General features: G+C 43.6%; 1 protein-coding gene across 1 annotated transcript in view; it reads right to left on the bottom strand.

The window, feature by feature from the left end:
* Positions 1 to 18,269, bottom strand: part of LOC126414387 (odorant receptor 43a-like) — a 196,965-nt gene extending 178,696 nt beyond the window's left edge. The window contains exons 1-2 of the mRNA XM_050083345.1: positions 18,234 to 18,269; positions 15,737 to 15,892 (exon numbers count right to left, since the gene is read on the bottom strand). Of these exons, the coding sequence (XP_049939302.1) occupies positions 15,737 to 15,892; positions 18,234 to 18,269 (192 nt within the window). The remainder of the gene's footprint in view (positions 1 to 15,736; positions 15,893 to 18,233) is intronic.
* Between the last annotated feature and the right edge of the window lie 1,388 nt (positions 18,270 to 19,657).

The raw sequence follows: 19,657 nt of genomic DNA, 5'->3' as shown, positions 1-19,657 counted from the left end.
TTACTGAAAACTTCAAGCACATGGACCAAATACGAATTTCTGGCACTGTACGAACAGCGTTTCAGGTTTGTTCGAATTTTTGCATACTCCTATCTGGCAGGTCTTCCTTACATACTTCAGTGGTGGCAAGGAACGTATGAACAGGTCCTTTCTTGATTGTACATACACAGAGGAGAGTTCTTCTGCTGATTTGAAGAGAAACATTCGCCAGATAACTTTTTCTCCTGTTGTCTGTCCGTAAAGGGTCCAGGCGGTTGATTCCAGCAAGATATAGGACGTTGAAAAACACGCCCATATGCCATCTGCGGCACACAAACCTGACTGTGTACAGACGAGACTTCTAGTCCAGAACACCAACTCCAAATATAATGGAATTCTAGAAGATTACAGTTCAAGGGAGTTTCTTCTGTGTTTGTTCGTCCACTGCAACCGATTGGGGCATTGTGCTCAATAGAACTACAGTTTCCTGGTTTCCCCTTGATAAGAAATAACTGTTGTCACCAGATTTGTATAAAATGGGATCATGAAAAGATACGACAGTGGACATCGCTGATGGAGGATCTTCTTTTTGGGTTTTCTTCAGTGGAGCTCTCCCGCTTCAGCTGCTCTGAAGATGTTTGGTTGTGCAGAAATTGTCCCATGTTATATTTATTCGTTTCGAAGTCTAAGGTTACATCAAACGTGTAACAACACTCTCTGCAACACGAAATCCATTCACCACATATACTGAAGCGCCAAAGAAACTGGTATAGGTACGCATATTCAAATACAGAGATATGTAAACAGGCAGAATAGAGGGCTGCGGTCGACAACGCCTGTATAAGACACAAAGTGCCTGGCGCAGTTGTTAGATTGGTTACTGCTGCTACTTTGGCGGGATATGAAGATTTAAGTGAGTGTGAAAGTGGTGTTACAGTCGGCTCACCAGCGACGGGATACAGCATCTCCGAGGTAACGATGAATTGAGGATTTTCACTTACGAGCGCTTCACGAGAGTACCGCCAATATCAGGAATCCGGTAAAATATCGCAGGTCCGATATAACTGCCGCCGGAACAAGAACCTGCAAGAACGGACCGACGACGACTGAAGAGAATCGTTCAACGTGACAGTAGTGCAACCCTTCCTCAAATTGTTGCAGATTTCAATACTTGGCCATCAACAAGTGTCAGCGTGCGAACCTTTGAACGAAAGCCCAGTCGTGTACCCTTGATGACTGCACGACGGAAAGCTTTACGCCTCGCCTGGGCCTGTCAACTCCGGCATTGGGCTGTTGATGAATGGATACATGTTACCTGGACGGATGAGTCTCGTTTCAAATTGTATCGAGAGGATGGACTTGTACCGGTATGGTGACAACCTCATGAATCCATGGAACCTGCAGTGACACGTGCGTAAACGTCCCGTATGATCACCTGTATCCATTCATGTCCATGGACTTGGGCAATTCCAGCAGGACAATGCGACACCCCACACATCAAGATTTGGTACAGAGTGATTCCAGGAACACTATTCTGAGTTTAAACACTTCCGCTGGCCACCAAACTCCCCAGGCATTAACATTATTGTGCATATCTGTGAAGCCTTCCAATGAGATGTTCAGAAGAGATCTCTACACCCCCCCCCCCCACCCCACTTACCCCCTCGTATTTTTGGACAGCTCTGCAGGTCTCATGGTGTCAGTTCCCTCTAGCACTTCTTCTGACACTAGTCGAATCCATGCCACGTGGTGTTGCGGCACTTCTGCGTGCTCGCAGGGGCCCTACGCGATATTAGGCAAGTGTACCAGTTTCTTTGGGTCTTCAGTGTATTTACTACTGGCATCTGCTTCAAGCCAGAATTTTAAACCAAATTTGTCTGATTTATTATTCATGGCTTGCCTATAGCGGCAAAGAGCTTTGTGTGGATAGAGCTGCTCATCTACTGCTATAAATGCATGTAGTTCATAGTTCTGGATACAAATTAGCTACAAATGAGTTCCAGACTGGGGTAGCTGCTGCGAAGCCATCGGTGTTGAGTCTTTCGGAACGAGTGTGCTTATCATCAAATCTTAAAAAAAATCACATGACATCTGTGAACTTATTTCTTCCAATAGTGTGAGAAAAAATGCCAGTCCCCACATTTGAGACCACAGAAATTTCAGGGGGAAATTCTTTCCTCAATAAACCCCATACACCGTACGTCCACACATTATAACTATAGCAACTTCTAATGGGGCATTATTAAGTACCCATGTGTTATCCTGGAGAAGTTCTCGGAGTCTAATTTCAGTAAAGTTTTTTATGTTTTCTAGAATATTATTGTCTGTTAACACTCGCCCTTAACTCAGCTAATTACCTGCGACTATAAGTTTCTTGGCATTACACGTTGGCTCAGGAGTTTCTACCAACATGTTCTGACACCCTAATCTTCAAGGTGCATGCTCTGGTGCAATTCGAGTACACAGTGTTCTGTCGGCGGCAGTCTCTTCCGGATGCTGAGATCGATGCGATTTTCTCCGTTGTTTTCTTCAGCTGCGAGTACACATTTGTAGTGCCACTGGAATAAAAAATGTAAGCACTGGGATGTTTGTATGTTGTTGTGCGGCTTCTGGATATTCATATTTATAATGTTTGTACTCTTTATCATCCAACTCATTGCAATCAAAAATACCTCTTCCTCCAGAAATTTCTTCTGGTGAATTGTTCACGTAGTTAAGTAATTCTTCATACGGAACAAAACACTGGCACATAGTAATAATGAGGAAGAGCGCTAAAAGTCTGTGGGGCACAGCAGCATGTTGACCGAGAACATCGACTAAAGTATGTTCACTCTTCCATTAAATAAAATAAAATGTAAAGAGAGAGAGGGAACTAGATCACAACAATGAAATAAAATGAGCTAAGGGGATAAAAAATCCATAGTTGCGCATTTATAGACATGAAACGAAAAAATCTCACCGTCCGAATGACGGGCTGAGGTCCTTTATGATAAAAATTTTTATAATTCCCATTCAGTTTTTGTAATAAAGTTTGTCTTCAACAGAATTTATAAACTACCAAGGTACAAGAAAAATTAAAGTAAAATGAACATTGTTTGTTAAGTGTTAAACATCACTCACCGGTCAGATCGACACGTAGGGCACTTCTTGTGCTAAAGAGTAGGTAGCGACATTACACGATGTATGACTTCCCTCCACACTTCCGAAATTTTCTAATTACTGCTGTCGGTTGCTTTCTTGTAGAAGCATTATTTGGCCCAACTTCAGTTGAGGCGATGTCATTGTTATCATAGTCATTGCTACCACAATTATCTTTAGCAAAAGAGCTAGTTGTAAAGCCCAGATCAGGAATGGAAAACTCAGCAGGAAATCACAGCATAATGAGAGAGAGCGCTGCCTTCAGCGATGTCTAGACAGCCTATACTCATGGAGCGTGGCAAATGGCTTCCGGTTCTCTGAAGCGAAGACGGTTTGTATCAACTTTTGGCGATATAAAGGGTTCCTTCCGCCATCCTCACATCTCGGTCCCGTTGTTCTCCCATTCGTGGAAACAACTAAGTTTCTAGGGCTCACGTTGGACAGGAAACTGTGTTGGTCTCCGCATGTCTCTTATTAGGTGGCCCGCTGTACACGTTCCCTTAATGTCCTCAGAGTTCTTAGTGGTTCATCTTGGGGAGCGGATCGCACTGTCCTGCTTAAGCCCATAGTCCGATCGAAGCTGGATTATGGGAGCTTCGTCTACTCGTCTATCCCTCTTACGCCGTCTCAACTCCATCCACCATCGGGGTTACGTCTTGCGACCGGAGCCTTCTACACTAGTCCCGTTGAGAGTCTTTATGCTGAAGCTGCCGAATTACCATTGACCTACAGGCGCGACGTACTGCTGTGTCGGTATGCCTGCCGGCTGTCGTCAATGCCCGACCACCCCTCCTACCAGTCCTTCTTCGCCGATTCTCTCGACCGTCAGTACGGGTTGTATGTGTCTGCCCTGCTGCCCCCTGGAGTCCGCTTCCATCGCCTGCTTCGACAATTGGATTTTGCCCTCCATACCACCTTCAGAGAGGGTGAGAGCCCGACACCACCCTGGCTGGCTCCAGGCTCCGGTTCATATTTATCTCGAGCTCAGCTCACTCCCGAAGGAGGGTACTCCGGCTGCAGTGTATTGCTCACGGTTTGTCGAACTTCGTGCTCGACTTGCCGGTCACACCTTTATTTACACCGATGGCTCCAAAACTGACGAGGGTGTCGACTGTGCCTTTGTCGTCGGGGCCGCCACCTTTAAATACCGGCTCCTCGACCAATGTTCCAGCTTTACGGCCGAGCTTTTTGCTCTCCATCAGGCCGTTCAGTATGCCCGCCGCCACCGCCATTCATCGTATGTACTCTGCTCTGACTCACTCAGTGCTCTTTAGAGCCTTGGAGCTCCCTATCCGGTCCATCCCTTGGTTCAACGGATACAGCAGTCCCTCCATTCTTTCGCTGATAATGGTTCTCCTGTCAGTTTTCTGTGGGTTCCCGGACATGTAGGAGTGCCTGGAAATGAGGCTGCGGATGCTCCAGCCAAGGCTGCGGTCCCCCTGCCTCGGCCAGCCTCCCATTGTGTCCCGTCATCTGACGTTCGTGGGGATGTTTGTAAGAGGCTTGTGTCGTTGTGGTGGGATGCTTGGTCATCCCTCCAAGGAAACAAGCTCCGGGCAGTAAAACCGCTCCCAACTGCTTGGACAACCTCCTCCCGACCATCTCGGCGAGAGGAGGTCCTTCTGACCAGGTTGCGGATTGGGCATTGCCGGTTTAGCCACCGCTACCTGCTCTCCGGTGACCCAGCCCCGCAGTGCCCTTGTGGTCAGGCATTAACAGTGCGCCATGTTTTATTGTCGTGTGTCCGCTTTAGTCAATCTCGTGTTGTCCTGTCCCTGCCATCTACTTTACCGGATATTTTAGCTGATGACGCTCGAGCAGCTGCTCGTGTTCTGCGTTTTCTAACTTTGACTGGCTTGTCCGAAGACATCTAACAATTTTACTTATTTTATCTGCATCTTTGTCAAGCCTTTCTGGTGTCCCCCCCCTCCCCTTGAGTTTTACTAGATTCCATGTGCTCTAATAACTGTGACTGGGCGCTAATGACCTCAGTAGTTGAGCGCCCTTAAACCCCACTAAAAAAAAAAAAAAAAAAAAAAATCCCTCCTGAGAGAAAATTCATATACGATTTTAAGCCAAAAAATTCAGAGGCAACTATCTGTTCAGGCCAAATAAAGTTTACACTGTTTCTTATGGTCACGATATTGTTCATAGAGGGAAACAAATCTCATGTGGGTGCACTGACGTGGAGTAATGGTGGGAACAACGAATCAAAACAATGGATTCACTCAGTTGTTGGAAAATACTCGACTAATGCGAATGTAGTTTTACTTATCAGCTGAATTATTCTTGCGTTCTTTCGGGTGTAACCAGTCTACGGGAGCAACCGAATGAATACAACTGAAACATTCCAATGTATCTTTATGTTTGTTAGATTGTACTTTCACATTTTAAAGACCACTGTCAGTAGTAGGGTAGTCGCGGTGCAATTTTGATGTCAAATTGATATTCAAATTAATTTTACATTGACCAATTGATTCCCCCCTCCCCCCCCCCCCCCTCGCAGACAATGCCCACCCCCAGATGACATCAATTGTTTTTTTAGTCTGCACCTGGGCCCCAGCCCCCTCCCCCATCCCTGCCCTCCCACATCCGCTCCCTCTCCCTAACCTATTGGCAGGAATTTCGAATTTTGACGGGAATTTCGAATATTGGCGGGAATATCGAATTTTGGTGAGAATTTATTTATCCCAGGATTGTGCTGACGTCCCACACCCCTCCACCTGGGAATTGGCGGGAAATTAAAATTGCCAGTGCCCTTTTGGGATTTGAACCCTGGTCCTTCTGAATGGAAAGCCCAAGCGCTCCCCCCAACACTTGGAAACTGACTATACAGGAGTGGAAGGTTAGGTTAGTGTACTTCATTTATTTCGTTTCGGAAACAGAAGTAAAGACCGGTCCTAATTATGCAGTTGCTCATGAAGATTGGGCCTAATTACACAACTATATGCATAGCACTACAAAAGGACGGCCTAAAACCGCAAAACAGCTCACAAACTGACGATATCATACAACTGGTGTTATGCTGCTGGGAAAAAATATCGCAATACCATTCGACACTAGTGACAGACACACTCAAACTCTACCCTTCACCTACACACTGGTGCAAAAAAGGCAGGGGGGTAAGGTACTATCTTTATTCTTTTTGGCAGTAAATAGTTTCAAGAGGAGTTTAAAAACTATATTACCTGTGTGCATACAGCTGAGGACAGTATCATCGTTGTATGATGTCAGGTTTCGCTATAGACACCTGCTCAAAAACAATCCTGCACCCCAGGTAACCAAAGCCAATACAACCACAACTGATGGAAAAAATGCGTCACAGTTCTGATTACATTTCGAAACTGTTGTGAAAAATCAGCTCTCATAATGACGGGTCATAATGCAACACATGTATCGATGAAAATCATCATGCCAAGAACTGCTGAGGGGGCAGTAGCTGAATGTGCATTCTCATCAATAGGCGTGAATAAACAGCTGAATATCGAGGCCCTTTTCTTCATATATCCTCTCCCTCCCTCCATCCACCTACTGGTGGGATACAGGCTTTTTCAAACAGTCAGGTTCTCTGCCGTGCTTTGTGTGGTCCCTAACCACCCTGAGGTGACGTTCTTCGCCAACACAATAGCATGTGTACCCAACTAAAAAAATAGGAGATAAAAGGACGGCTGCCCCAAGTCCAACTTGTTCGTCTAAAATTCAGCAAGGCAGCCCCTCCCCCACACGCAGCCGCAATAGTCAGGGGCGACCACCAACAGACTAGGCATGCTCCCAATGCTTCCAATAGCCGTGCCATTCAGCGACGGAGAACACTTTTATTTAATGTCATCGTAACTCTTTCTTGGAATCCATAAAACGCATTTCTCAGAAAGACTGGACCACTCTGGAACAACAACGCATTTCTGGAGTACGCTTCAGATTTCTTTCTCAAACAGGTAGCTGATCCTCAAAGCGCTTTGCTGCTTTTCTGCGGCTCCACTGCCACCTCTCTCTGGCCACTAGTCTCACCAGGCCTTCCATTGCCCTGCGCACGTGGCTTGTCTTCAGGCGGCGGCACTCACCGCCTAAGCTATCACGGCCTAATACCACAGTGTCTTCAGTACAATGCACTCAGGCGAGCACTCTGCTCGATGGTCAGAGTCATCGGCACCAACAAAAGCTACACATATAACAGAGAACGAAGCCATCATCCCTCAGAACAAAACCGTGATAAGTATGGGCTATCCTGACTGTGGATTGTTTGTATAAAGGGACAGCCGCGACCTTTTTGGGAGCTTGGCCACCACAGCATTCCGAGCACTGGACTATAACATTTGTATTTAACATGAAAGCGACTCCTATAATAAAGCAACTATTAAAAAAAGAAAATACGATTGTGACGATAATAAATGTCCTCTTCGCATGAAAATAGGCACAGTCTGTATTCCTTTAGTTTTATGAGCAAAATAGGTATAGTTTTTACGTTCAGCTGCAGGATAAAATTAATATCTCATTCTTTTGCGACATCTGGCCAAGTGCACTGCCGCCGATCACAGATGATCACGTGGGTATTACAAACATTTCAGACATGTAGAATAACATTAGAGAATACAATCACTCACACCTCTGATATGCCAGAAAAAAACACAATCATTTTATGTTCGAGTACAAGCTATAATTCAAGAGGACATAGCTGTTTTGTACACTATGACAGGTCTCGTTTTACCATTGTTTGGCTATATCATAGAGACATATGTGAAACAAATCATGAGAGTCTGTCTTGTAATAGAACTTCCTGTAAGAGTTTGCCACACGTCTCTTCCATTACATCGAAACCAGTTACCACCTGCATGTTTACATTTGACGTTGTTGATGCATATCTCACCTCTTCTGAGATTTCTGTAAAGTTGCTGCCATACAGCAGCAGATTTTGTAGTCTACTTTTGTAAGCAATTTGATCATTACAACCTGTCCCACACAATATACTCATATATAGGAAAAAACCCACTATCATTTCTAGATTTCACAATGAACTATAATTCAACTGGCGTCCACTTTATAATAGAGATTATAAAGTATGAAATAACACCAATTTTTTGAAACACGCAGTCAAGACGATATTAATAAAAAAACAGCCATCAATCGACGAGAATAGAGAGAGCCTATTCGTATTACTTGCACTAGCAAAATCGATGTAGTTTTGAGAGAACCACCTTCTTTCAAACTATAACCAGTTAGAGCATTCCTTGTAATATTACTTCCTATAATACATTACCGTGTCTCTCCCCCCCCCCTCTCTCTCTCTCTCTCTCTCTCTCTCTCTCTCTCCAGATATATGGATTTTACACACAAATATCTCGACATTGAATAAAGACGGTGATCGTCGGGGTGTGCATTAACAGACCAACAAGGCTGTTACACGTTGCCAATGGTGTAAGTTCGTAATAAAATCACAGAATTTAGAATGTGATTCGTCTAGGGAATGCGGTATGAGGCCGGTATTTGTAACTCTCTTATGCCGCTGATGCCACGTCTGAGATTCTGCGATACATCCAGTATCGACTTGGTTACAGGTGATTTCTTTTACTGTATTTCGATTTCCCCCAGAGGGGGGGAGGGGGGGGGGGGTGCTGGCAGCAGCGGAATACGCCGCTCTGCAGACGACAGATAATGTTAACAACCATAATAAGGAGATATAAAAATAAAAAGAGATGGTAAAACGGTGACTGTTTAATGCTGGTACATGTCGAAAAAGTTGTGAAGAAAACATAAAAAACAAAGACGTCAGTGATGCTCATTACAAACACTTAGGAAATAGGCACAGTTAAAAGCACAGTGACAGCCTAGTTTCTGTTCGCAGCATGGGAGGCGGGGGGAAGGGGGGAGGGGGGGGGGATGGGTGATGGTTGATTGAAAATGACCAAATACAGTAAACAGTGTTTTGATTGATGTCGTAAGAAATGCACACGGGTTTTTCAGTTCGCTTGTGTTACGCTTTCTGGTAGAAATGCTGCCTGCGATTTGGAATCAAGTTTTTGCGTTCAAACACATACACTATGCGATCAAAAGTATCCGGACACCCCCAAAAATGTACATTTTTAATTGTAGGGGCGTTGTGCTGCCACCTACTGACAGGTACTCCATGTGAGCGATCTCAGTAGTCATTAGACTTCGTGAGAGAGTAGAATGGGGCGCTTCGCGGAACTCACATACTTCAAATGTGGTCAGGTGATTGGGTGTCACTTGTCTCATACGTCTGTATGCGGGATTTTCAAACTCCTAAACATCCCTAGGTCCACTGTTTCCGATGTGAAAGTGAAGTCTAAACGTGACAGGACACTGACAGAGACCGCCGAACAGAGACCGCCGACAGTTGAAGAGGGTCGTAATGTGTAATAGGCAGACATCTATCCACACCATCACACAGGAATTCGAATCTGCATCAGGATCCATTGCAAGAAATATGAAAGTGAGGCAGGAGGTGAGAAAACTTAGATTTCATGGTCGAGCGGCTGCTCATAAGTCACACATCACGCCAGTAAATTCCAAGCAACGTATCGCTTGGTGCAAGGAGCGTAAACATTGGACGACTGAACAGTGGAAAAACGTTGTGTATGAGTGACGAATCACGGTACACAATGTGACGATCCGATGGCAGAGTGTGGGTATGGCGAATGTCCGATAAACGTCATCTGCTGAAGAGCAATTCAGGATGGCGATTGCATCTTGCCGGCCGAAGTGGCCGTGCGGTTAAAGGCGCTGCAGTCTGGAACCGCAAGACCGCTACGGTCGCAGGTTCGAATCCTGCCTCGGGCATGGATGTTTGTGATGTCCTTAGGTTAGTTAGGTTTAACTAGCTCTAAGCTCTATGGGACTAATGACCTCAGCAGTTGAGTCCCATAGTGCTCAGAGCCATTTGAACCATTTTTGATTGCATCTTCCAACACGATCGAGCACCTGTTCATAATGCACGGCCTGTGGCGGAGTGGTTACACGACGTAACATCCCTGTAATGGACTAGCCAGCACAGAGTCCTGCCTGAATCCTATAGAAAACCTTAGGGATGTTCTGGAACGCCGACTTCGTGCCATGCCTCAGCGACCAACATCGATACCTCTCCTCAGTGCAGCACTCCGTGAAGAATCGGCTACCGTTCCACTAGAAACCTTCCAGCACCTGATTGAACATATGCCTGTGAGAGTGAAGGCTGTCGTGAAGGCTAAGAGTGGGCCAACACCATACTGAACTCCTGCATCAACGATGGGTGCCGCCACATACTTTTGATCACTTAGTGTACATGCGTTGGATCATACTGAGGCGTCTTTTAATGATTACAGCCACTAGTGAATCATATTCGTGGCACTCTCATTCCTCAAAACGAGTAACTTTTTTTCGAAATTATCAGTTACAGTAAAATTCCAATGTGGTTTTAGATAGTCCATATGCATCTTGTAACTGCTCCTCAGACCCTGCCCCGCCATCCCTGCAGCTTTGAGCATTTGGTTGTCCCAATTTAAGTCAGAACTGAGCATTAGCCGGAGAGAACTATATGTTCCACATTCTGCAACCTGTGTAAAAACAGAGTGAGCTGAGATAATGCTATAGGACCATGGTTTGACCACTCGACATGTTGTCGTAGGTCCACCGACTGATACAATGTGTAAGGCCAGTGCCTAATGTAGCCTGCTCCTGCAACGCGAGGTAGTATAAAAAACAGTACGAACAGTTACTGTGGTGTTTCTTATCAGGAAAGTTTGGAAACAGCTTGTGTCTTCCATGTAGGTGAATGGAGGGGGAGGGGATGGAGGGAGGGAGAGAGTTGAATGATAAGTTTTCTTGATTTTCGGCAGTTTGTGATTGTACATCGAGGAGAACACACGTTCAACTACCGCCCCTTCTGCAGTATTTTCGGACGACGATTTTCCCCATTACATGTGTTGCATTATGAACCGTTTATTATGAGTGGTGGTTTTTTCAAGACAACTTCGAAGTGTAATTAGAACTGTGATGCATTTTTTTCCATCAGTTGTGGTAGTGTGTATTGGTTTCGGTTACCTGGGGTGCAGGGTGGTTTTTGAGCAGGCGTCTGTAGCCAACTCTGACGTCAAACAACAGTAGATATTGTATGCTTGCAGGTAACACAATATTAAACTCTTCTCTGTCCAACACCAGCATCTAGACAGTCAAACACATATCCCACCAAAAAGAATAAAGGTAGTACCTTCCATCCCAGCCTTTATTCATGCCTGCTTGTAGGTAATGGGTAAAGTTTGAGTATGCCAGTCACTTGTTTCGAATGGTATTGAGAAATTTTTCCCAGCAGGATAACAACACTTGTATAGCATCATCAATTTTTGAGGTGTATGGCGATTTTAGATCTTCCTCGTGTAGCGCTATGCATATAGTTGTGTAATCAGGTCCAATACTTCATGATTAATTATGTAATTGAGACCTATCACTACATCATTTTCCCAACCATAATAAGTAAAGTACTCCAACCTAACCTTCCTCTCTTGCATCTGGACGGTTTCTATATGTTGAGGGGTGCACCTGGGCTTTCCTTCCAGTGGAATCAGGGATCAAGTCCTGGAAAGGGCACCGCCATTTTAAATTTTGCATCAATTCCAACCCCTCCCACCGGAAGTTCGAGTCCTTCCTCGGGCATGGGTGTGTGTGTTGTTCTTGGTATAAGTTAGTTTAAATAATGTGTAAGTCTAGGGACCAATGATCTCAGCAGTTTTGTCCGTTAGAAATTCACACACGTCTGAACATTTGAACATCAATTCCAAGCGCATCTGGAGGTACAGTTATGTTAGGGAGGTGCACTTGGGCTTTCCATCCAGGAGGACTAATGTTCGAGTCGCACAAAGGGTACCACCAGTTTTAATTTTCCATCAGTTTCAGAGTGGGGTGTGGGGTGTGACGTCAGCACAGCCCTGGGCTCAGAAATTCCTACCAAAATTCAAAATTCACACAAAAAATTGAAATTTCCACCAAAATTCGAAATTCCCATCAATAGTGAGGCTTTGGGAGGTGGAGGGTGGAGAGGGGGAGGGGACTGGGGGGGACCATGTGCACTCAGAGAAAAACACATGATGTCATATGTGGGTGGGGTTGGTCGTGGTCAGGGGATTGAACGGCGTGGTTTGGTGTGGGGGGAAATTAATTGATCAATTTAATCAATTTGCATATCAATTTGATATCAAAACTGTACCGATTCCGCCACTACCTGACTATTTTTGTCTCACTTTTTAAGGACCTGTGTTATACATCTGCCAGACCAGTGCTTATAATACAAGTCTGCTGCAAAATGACGAAGAAATTAATAAGTTTCAGTAAATGGCGAATTTTTTTAACTTTAGTGCATCTGTAAGTCACTGCTATTTTTCTCATAGATCCATTCTCTGATTCACACAATCAGTTAACTCTCCCTAAGTAGATAATTTTTACACTGCTACAAATTCAGACTGAATTTTACTCATAATTTTCTGTTCTGTTACTAAATATAAGGTCTACATATAAGGTCCTTACAGCATTCCAGTTTGTGGACCTTTAGCAAGTCCGGACCATCTGCTTTAAGGAGTTAAACATGAGGTGAAATAGTTATATCTAAGAAATACAAAACTTTTGTCTTTTGACGAAATTTAATCTCAAATGGAAACATTTTTTTCTGAGCTTGTTGTTATGATTTTGATTAGATTCCAAGCCTTATGTAGAGTCCGTTTTGTAAGTATATTCTGGGCTGTTTTTGTCCATGTGCAGAGTGAATTTCGTCCAATTACTCCGTTCGCCTCATGAATATAGATCTTGTGGTAGGTGGTTGAACTGTGATTAGCATTTGCTACAATATTCTCCTTTCCTTCAATTTACTGGTTACTCTGAAAATGATATAGCAAATTCAGCAAACCATACGATCCATTCAGCACCTGTGAAGATAGAAAACATATTAAAGCACTTGCAGTTATTTATATTCCGAATAGTTTCAGAGATATTGGTCCATATCTTCTCTCAGTTATTCAAACCAGAATTTAGATGCTAACAAATGCTCCCCATACTAAACAATAAAACAATGCGTAGTGTTGAAGTGGTAACTGTGCAGATAATTAGAGTGGTATGTCTTATTAAAACTCCTTGACAAGCATCAATTTGAGAAACAGAAAACTTTTCTTCGAAAATTTTACGAATAAGGAAAACGAAAATCCCATCAGTTACAGAGTATACTCTCCCGCCACAAAGCTGTATCTACCACAGATAATGCTCGCCTAACTTAATTCACAGCTCTCTTATTCACTTTTCTTTCTCACAAGAGGGGAGCAGTGTGGCAGACAGATAATGTTGAAACATCTCAGTGGTAATTATTTTAAGAAAATTTACACTAGAAGTCATAAATTCAAGCAACATCATTACTGTTTCTTCCAATCAGTGGTGAATATGGTCCATAGTTTCAAGTTAATAGCAATATTTTTAATTTAGCAAACAAGAACACGTTATTGGATTTTCCATCTAGAGCTCTCCCATTTCATCACATTGAATCACACGTATTGAAATATTTCATTGATTATTTTTGGGAAATGTTTTATTAACGAATGTGACAGCTGTCATCAACTGCTGGCCGCGGTGGCCTAGCGGGTCTAGGCGTTTCAGTCTGGAACCGCGCGACTGCTACGGTCGCAGGTTCGAATCCTGCCTCGGGCATGGATTTGTGTCCTTAGGTTAGTTAGGTTTAAGTAGTTCTAAGTTCTAGGGCACTGATGACTTCCGATGTTAACTCCCATAGTGCTCAGAGCCATTTGAACCATTTTGTCATCAACTGATCAGTTAGTAAACTGTCACTTCAAGACTAAAATGTCCACTCTCTCACAGTAGCTCCTAAACATGCTTAGTTTTGCTGCAAAACGTTCTTTCAACGTTACCAACTTACGTAGCGTTATTAAGTACATGACGATCGTCAGAGATATGTCAATGAAATGGATGCGAATAGGCTACTATGGATCTTAGACAGCCTATGTTCCTGGAAAACTTACACGATAACATGTAGGCATATATTGGAATTGTAGTATGAACAGTGACTGGTGCTGATGTGGTTATATATTTTTGGCATAGCGAACAATATTAATAGATTTAATGGGTGACGAAAGGCAACACACCCAGTTACATGACTCCTGTAAAGGTGTTTTAGCTCCTCTTACTGACAATACAGTAGAATTTTCACAGGTACACATTCTTCAGTTAACAGTCATGGAGTTAGCAAGAGAAATGTCTTCTATATAATTTTAAATTTGGTAAGTGAATCACTTAGATGGGATTTAGGACCGACTAAGTACGAAAGCACAGAGACAGATATCGGGGCATGTCAGCTGCACACAGCACCATTGTGGCAGAGGGTAACAATGTTACCATCACAACTGGATGAGATAATAATATCACGAACAGCAAAACTCATTTTAATATGCGCTGCTTTAACGTCAACGTACTACATAAACTCGTCAAATCTGTTATAAGTAACCGGCATTTTCCTTTCCCTAAATTATTTGGGATACTGCTGGTCGCAGTGTCGACGGTACCTAGGCTCCAACTCCCATCTGCTGTACCTGTTTCACTGTTGGCCCTCACTATGGTGACCCATACGACCCTGATTTAAGTAGCCTCTTGCGTAAGAAGTGTCCGTATTTTCATCTCACAGTAGAAGTGAGACAATTGATAAAAAAGTTTTCGGAAGGCAGAAAGAAGCTGGCCACACTGGGCAAGAGCCCTACTGGCCTACTTGTGTAAAAGTGGTGAAGAGATACCTTCAGCTGGTACTGGAGAGGCCTCAAGTGCTAATGTTGTTAGAAAGTCAGATTGCTACTGGCGTCATAAATTTGTTTTTGCTTTCTTTCATTTGGGTGAGCTACTGTAGGCTTTCACCACGTCAGAACTATGGATACCAGGCTACAGAAGGTTAGGTTTCTTTCTGATTTGGAATGCATCTGCGTCGTCGAAATCGCTGTCAATTAATCCAAGCCGGCCGAGGTGGCCGATCTGTTCTAGGTGCTACAGTCTGGAACGGCGCGACCGCTGCGTTCGCAGGTTCGAATGCTGCCTCGGGCATGGATGTGTGTGATGTCCTTAGGTAGTTGTAAGTTCTAGGGGACTAATGACCTCAGCAGTTAAGTCCCATAGTGCTCAGAGCCATTTCAACCAATTAATCCAAATAACATGTGGTGATACAAGAAAACATATACCTGCAGGAGGAGAGATTCTGTTCCATATTTGCTGATATTCATACATTGGATAATATCTGGATTAATCTATCACACCAAGCAGTTTGTTTGGCGATACAAGCGGCTGTCTTCTGGAGTTCATCGAGAGAAGTAGGCTCCCTGAAGGCTGCGGATGTCACCTTCACATTGCCTGGCATTCGATACTTACACATAACAAAACGACTATAGCAACCTGCTTCACAGGCATTCATCATAGTTAGCCACAGTTCAGATGTTATCAGATGCTGGAATAACTGTTGCAAAAACTTTCTTGCAGAATGTTCCCATTCTGGACACAGACGAGAGATTGGTTTGATTGTAGTGAATGAGAATTTTCTGTGACATTTCTAGTGGTACACTTCACGGTCGAGAAAAGGGCTAAAGTCCTGTCTACCAACCTGCACTAACATCTGCCTAGACAGCTTGCTCAGCTTGCCCACCGTGATCTCCAAAGGCTTGCTGGCGGCCATGAGGAAGAACAGGAGGTCTTGTTTGAAGCGAGCGTCGCAATCGACCCAACCACTGCTGATGGCGGAGTCCACCAGCTTTTCACTCTGAAACACGAACCCCTGACTGTCGCACCAACAATAGTGAGAACAGCAAAATGTCACTTCTCGGAGATAACCTTCACACGTCTTCAAACTTTGATAATGTAATCAAAAAAGTATTGTAGCAGCTTCATATCTGTTAACGTGTGGTGGCTTAGATTCATAGGGACCAGATAATGAAATAAATCGAATGGAACAAAATAAATCAGTTTACTGTAAAATTTAAAACTATGAGAAATATAAACTAACATAGCTTGATCGAAAGTGCACGACTTGTCACGTCTGTAAAATCGAAGCCTTCCTTGTTTTGTAATATCACTGGTTTCTACAGGATTATCGGGACGTGTTTGCTCAGGATTTCCTGTTCTCATCCAGTATCTGAATCTGGGTGATCACTCGGGTTCGTGTAAGGAGACAGTGCAGGCGAAGCAGTTCACATGATTCCTGCCTATTGGGCGAAGGTGCTTACGAAATGGCCGTCTAATGCTCGTGTGTATCGTTTGAAAGACAAATACATCGGCGAAATGTTAACTTTACGTTTGGAAAATATGTTCGGGAATGCTACCCCGATTATATACAGGCATCAATTTACACTCGATAGCGATAAGAGGCGTTTAGCACCTGCAAAGTGATTCCGTGATGTTGCTAAGAACTTTATGGGTTGATGGAGAAGGGTAAATGTATGAATTTGAGGTAAGGGACACTGGTCCGGAGACAACCGATTAGGATGTTATAAGCGAATCTCGTTCTGATACCCTTGAAAGTGGAATACGTGTACCAGGTACTGTTGTTGCTAAGTCTTTACGGTAGGCAACTTTCAGAGAAAACAGTATTGGACAAAGCAAATCTAGTAATTATAGATCGTAAAATGCATGAACACTTTCTCATGTTCAGTACTGTGAAACACATCCCTTTTAGTGCACGCTACTTGGTTTGCATAATTTTAGGGGAGGCAGAATGGACCAAAACTGTCTATTAAACAAGGGCTCTAACACGTGGAAGTACACAGCATTTTCTTATGGGCAAAAAAGAGATAAAAAGATTTAGGAAAAAATAACAGGCTATCCAAATGATAAAAATGGCGCAAAAGTTTCTGAATGGGTGTGTGAAGTCCTAAGGGACCAAACTGCTGAAGCCATCAGTCCCTACACTTACACTATACTTAAAGTAACTTAAACTAACTTATACTACGAACATCGCGGGGACCGATGGTCCTAGTAGTGTGGTCCCTTCAATCCCACAAAACATCAACCAACTACGAACATCACACACACCCATGCCCAAGGGAGGGCTCGAACCTCCGGCGGGAGGGACTGCGTTATCCGTGATATGGCGCTCAAACCGCGCGGCCACATCACACGGCAAAGTTTTTGAACAGTGTATATAACTAGAAGTGATTTTCTATTTACTTCTGTTGTATACATAACTTTAAATTCGTGTGGTACTTGCAACACATGGTCACGTACCTGTGACTCAGTAATTTAATTAACCTTTGATATTACTATTGGCGCATTGGGAGCAACTGTTAACGCAATATTCGAACAGGACCTGGATTTATCTCTACATCTGCTCTTAGTACTGGTTCTTCAGCCGCTATATTTGCAATTTTCCGCCATTTGGATTGTCTTTTTCATCTTTAGGTATTACTTCATCGAACGGCACGTGTAAAATTTACTGAAGAATTCGTCGTATTTCTTTCAGAGATTCCCTTTATATCCTCTGAGCATCTGCGTTACATTTTTAATTTCCTGTAACAACATAGTACTATCTTTGAATTGTGTATCTAATTTCGTTCAACCAGCTGGTAACCATTTTCAGTGTGAATACATGGTAAGCTCCTGTGTGTGAGACGGTTTCAACTGCCTAGCTGGGAGACAAGGCACACGGTACCAGCCTGAGAGCCGTTGTTTACGCGCTGTGGATCTCGCGGTGGAACAGAGTGTGCTAAGTTTCGAAAGCGCTATGTTTCCTGAATCCATATCGAGGTTTATAGAGGAGACTTTCGTTCTCCAAAAACGTCATAATTCTGAAGTATAAAACATGTTCCATAACTCTGCAACAGATTCTAGATTGTTTGCAATAATATTTCGTATTCGGTTTCCTTTACAGACGCACAGGTCCTTTCCAGAACCATTTGAACAAAATTGTCTACCATCTACTTTCTCTTCCACTAGTTTTAACTGTTCACCTCATTTCATATCACTTCTTAGTAAGAGTATAGACGCTAGATGTTTACGTAATCCAGCGAGCCCCACATGTTTTCAGTGGGTTTCTGCCAAGTTCTTTCCCTTTGCTACGGAGATTATCCTTCACTGATCTTCATTGAGATGTATCACTCTTCACTTACCTGATCAGTTATGACCTGCCCGAAGATGCAGTACATGCCAGTTTCGTATAGGAGTGGTGGAATTGTCAGCATTGGCTTCAAAGCTTTTGTAACGTTCCCGTCTCTCTGCAACAGCTACAGAGTTCGTGATTTTACAATGTGCAAGAAACATTCAAATCATGCTATAAAAATACATAAAAATTATGTTAATCGATTGTGCAAATGATTAACTCTCAAGTTTAAACAAGGCGGAGTGATGACGTACAGTACCATTATCAACCGATGTATTAAAAGTCTTTCTAATTCTCCCTCTTTTTGGAAGAGACCCTGCTGATTCCAAAGTTGTTGTCACATAAATGATACCGAAGAATTTCGAATGGAAGCAATGAGAAGAAGGAATTTGGCTAGTTGGTTTGGACGGCAAAAGGTCAAAAAGTAGTAATCGTTCTGAGTGGTCTATGAGAGACAGTTTTTGCGTAATTCGAAATTTGGCTGAATGAAATACCGTTAGCTGACCTAATAGCTTTTTAGTTTTGTTTTGCGAAATAATATGCAGTTATACTGCCGGATGTTGGCGTCCAAAGGACACAAAATTTCGCTGGTTGATCCTCTCACCATCCCTTGGTATTGTGATTGGACTGACAGTGGCTCAGAGGCTGTCTGTAGCCCCAAAATCCCCCCCCCCCCCCCCAACCCCCACTCCTCTCTCCACCACTGCCTGACTGATGCTCCAATCCCTGAGCACTCCGATGTGCCCATCGCTGCAACATTTCCAGTAGTAGTACCACATATTTGCTCTGCTTTGTCCTAATTAAAGCAAGGGTCGTGCCCCAAAACTTTAATGTATTGTAGCCAACGTCGTAATGGATTAGCTTGTCCTTAGTTCGTACCTTAATAGGTTATTTGATGAGACATTGGCGCCAGGTGTGTGACGTTGTCATACTTCATGCCATGTATTTCCGATGTACAAGCCCCACGACTGTTGAATTGTTGGGCTGGATGAAACGAGTACGTCGTTGATGTTCTCGGTAGCTCTCTTTGATACTGCGTACTGTCTGTTTGATGTACGGTTTACTGCCATTGACAGGATTTCAGCAATACACTCTAACTTTGAGAAGACGTCCTTGACATCCCGGAGTAACGTTCGTTTCTCAGTCAGTGGGTGGGATACTGTATCAATGAGGTATTCACGCTAGATCCGTACTATTTTCTCCGACAATTCCCTTGTGTTTAACACAAATGTATTGGCAAACGCTCCGTTCTTTTGCTTTCGCTGTCTAGGAGGGGTGTGACGAAGTTATAGTTCGTAGTGCCCGTCGAAAACGCCCCTCAGTGCAGTCGCTTTTCTTGACGAGCACGTTCGGGTATTCTAATTGACAGTACAGGTTCTTCGGGTAGCCTGTGTACTAGGGCTTTTCAGTACTTCTCTGAATTTGATCATGGCA

This window comes from Schistocerca serialis, chromosome 1 (genome assembly GCF_023864345.2).
Source record: "Schistocerca serialis cubense isolate TAMUIC-IGC-003099 chromosome 1, iqSchSeri2.2, whole genome shotgun sequence".
In the NCBI taxonomy this organism is placed as follows: domain Eukaryota; kingdom Metazoa; phylum Arthropoda; class Insecta; order Orthoptera; family Acrididae; genus Schistocerca; species Schistocerca serialis.
This window is presented reverse-complemented; position numbering and strand designations above follow the sequence as displayed.